The sequence below is a fragment of the Calidris pugnax genome, unplaced genomic scaffold, assembly GCF_001431845.1.
Source record: "Calidris pugnax isolate Ruff unplaced genomic scaffold, ASM143184v1 scaffold77, whole genome shotgun sequence".
Taxonomy (NCBI): domain Eukaryota; kingdom Metazoa; phylum Chordata; class Aves; order Charadriiformes; family Scolopacidae; genus Calidris; species Calidris pugnax.
Genome location: NW_015090788.1, coordinates 270845 through 273741, shown reverse-complemented (window position 1 = coordinate 273741; position 2897 = coordinate 270845). Strand labels below are relative to the sequence as shown.

General features: G+C 54.3%; 1 protein-coding gene and 1 long non-coding RNA gene across 2 annotated transcripts in view; both read right to left on the bottom strand.

Annotated features, from left to right (window-relative positions):
• LOC106902774 (pre-mRNA-processing factor 39-like) overlaps positions 1-139 on the bottom strand; it is a 12405-nt gene extending 12266 nt beyond the window's left edge. The window contains exon 1 of the mRNA XM_014966563.1: positions 55-139. Coding sequence (XP_014822049.1) covers positions 55-139 — 85 coding nt within the window. The remainder of the gene's footprint in view (positions 1-54) is intronic.
• Positions 140-1747: 1608 nt separating this feature from the next.
• Positions 1748-2361, bottom strand: LOC106902777. Its single transcript, XR_001414587.1, has 2 exons — positions 2291-2361; positions 1748-2130 (listed from the first exon to the last, which is right to left on the bottom strand). It is a non-coding gene; the product is annotated as an uncharacterized LOC106902777 (long non-coding RNA).
• Between the last annotated feature and the right edge of the window lie 536 nt (positions 2362-2897).

Genomic DNA, 2897 nt, shown 5'->3' with positions numbered 1-2897 from the left:
CCCAGGCCTTTTTTCCCCCACCTCCCGCCTCACCGGGGGGAGGGGGGACGGTACCACCATCCCCAGCGTCCCCCAGCGCCCCCTCGGTCCCGCCGCGGCCGGGACTGGCCGGAGCCGCCTCCGGTCCCTCCGCCGCCATTTCGTCGCGCCGCCGCCTCAGGGCGCAAGCGCGGCTCGAGGGACCCGGATGAAGGTACCAGCGAGAAGGCGGAAGCGGCGGGCCAGAGCGGCAAAGGGAAGGGGAGGAAAGAGCGCCCCCCCTCGCTGGGCGGGAGGAGCCATAGAGACGCGCGCACCATAGAGACGCAACCGCCGGCTAGAGCGGCTTCCGGTTTCTCTTCCAGAACCATAGAGACGCTGAGGGGAAAAGGGATGCCAGAGCGGCCTGGAGGCTCTGCGAAAACCATAGAGACTCTAAGGGGGGGGAAGACAGGCCAGAGCGGTCAACTGGCTCTTGACCAATCAGAAGAAAAGAGGCGGGACCATAGAGACGGCGTAGGGAGCCTAGAGAGGCCGTCCGCCATCTTGAGGAAGGGAAGAGCGCCAAGCTTTACTGCAACCTTTATTCCGCCGTATTTACAATTAAGCTATTAAAAATTTATACATTATTTACAAATTAAATAATTCCTCCAACGCCACCCGAAAGGGAAAAGAAACAGTTTTGGGGTGAAAGGGAGGGGTTTGGGGGGTTCAAATGTCCCCAACGTGGGTGTCTGGGTGCCTCCCCCCCTCTTCTCACGGGGGTTTTCACCCCAAAACAAAGGGAATTTTGAGGAATCCACCAAAAAAATAAACAACCAACCACCCCCACCTCTGAATGGGCCACAAAAATTCCTTAATTTGGCTCAAAAGGGTTAAAAAAAAAAGACAATAAATTAGGGTTAAAAAAAAAAAATCAACTCCCCGACGCGGCCCCTCATCATTCTCCCGTCGCCACTTCATTAGCGCCAAATTCCTCCTTAAAATGCTCAATTTTGGGGCAACAAGTGCCCAAAATTTAAAGGGAGGAGACGAAAAATCAGCCTCACGACCGAAAATAATCATTCCCACCCCAAAAAAACCCCCAAATCCCCTGCTGCTGCCTCCTCTCCCCTACCATCCTCTGGCCGCCGGTGCTTTGGGAGCTAAAAATGGCGGGTTTTGACCCAAAAAAAAACCAGCTCTGGTTGGCGCCGCCTCCGCCCGCGGTTTTTAGTTTAATTCCCTGAGATTTTGGGGCTCTTGAAAGCCCTTTTTTTTTTTTTTCAGTTCAAAGAGGCACTGAAGCGTCGCGGTGTCACCGGGGAAGGAAACGAGACCGCTGGGGGTGGAAAATGACCAAAAGAAAGCTCCCCCCCTCAAAAAAAATGCCACCTCCCGGCACCATCGGCCAAGTGATGGTTAATACTGTTAACGAGCTCGTTTGCTAACGAGGAGGGGGGAAGGGTGAAAGCCAGGGGGGTGCCCCCCAAAAATCCCTGCCCCCCCCCAGTGGCGATTGGGAGGGGCTGCTTTGATCCCCCCCCCCATTTCCGCAGCGGGAAACACCCAGAGAAGATTTTGGGTGAAAAACGGGTGATTTTGAGCAATTTCAAGCAGCGCCAGGAGCCGCTCGGTCACCGCCATCAAACAAACGCCCCGTCCTTAATTACGGCGCCGAAAAGGGGGGCTGGGTGACCCCAAAAATGGGCAGAATTACCCCAAAACAGGCCATCGCTGGAGAGGTAGAGAATTGGGGTGAAAAGGGGGAAAAACGGGGCAAAAGGAGTCAAGAAATTCATTTTTTTTGCCATGGTGCCGCGGCAAAGGGGCTGGGAATGTTTTGGCGGCGCTGCCGGGGACCGGTTTTTGCTTCCAGAAGGGTTTTTTTTGGTGGAAAATAAGGGGGAAAAAGGCAGGAAAAAAAAATAATAAATCCATCCGGCTGGTGGTGCCCGAGGGTCCAAAAAACACCCCAAACGGCCCCAAAATGGTGTTGGTGATGTCATTGTGAGTCCGAGGGAGGCGCCGCCAGTTTCTGGAGCCGTCGGCGCCGAAGCTCGGCCGTGTCGGGTTCGTCCAGCGAAGAGGAGCCTTCGGCGCCGCCGTCGTCTTCCTCCTCCTCTTCCTCCTCCTGGGCCAAGCCTTCGGCGCCCCCCGGCGCGGGGGGGTCTGGGCAAAACAGGGGGAAAAAAGCACTAATTTAGCCAAACCGGTAAACCCAGTTTGAAGAGCCAGCAGGACTGGGAGTGGGGGTTTGCCCCCAGTAAAAAATTTGGGGGAATTAATGGGAAATTTGGGGTTTAAAGGTGGTTTTTTGCTCCCCACTCACCGGTGGCCGCGGTGGAGCCGGAGGCCGTGGGGCCACTTGGGGGGCGCAGGGGGGTGGGTTCCTCAGTGGGGGGTCGGGGAGCGGTGGGTCGGGGTGTCCTGTGAGGAGAAAATTAATAAATTCAATTTTTTAGCAATTTCAGTGAGTGTTTTGGGTTTTGCCATAACCAGGATTTTGCCCTGTTGGCTCTAAATCCCCCCCAAACCCCCTCCCCAGTAACCAAAACCAGTTACCCAGTGGTGGCCAGGACCACCAGGTACTGGTCGATCTGGAATATTAATCAATAAATTCCATTTTTAAGCTATTTTTAAGCAATTTAGTGGGTTTGGGGGGCTTTGCTTTAAGTAGGATTTTGCCCCGTTGGCTCTGAACCCCCCCCAAAACCCTCCCCAGTAACCAAAACCAGTTACCCAATGGTGGCCAGGACCATCAGGTACTGGTTGATCTGGAACATTAATCACCAAATCTAATTTTTAAGCAATTTTAAAGCAATTTTTAAGCAATTTTAGTGGGGTTTTGGGGCTTTGCTGTAACCGGTTGGCTCTAAACCCCCCCAAACCCCCTTCCCAGTTACCCAGTGGTGGCCAGGACCATCAGGTACTGGTTG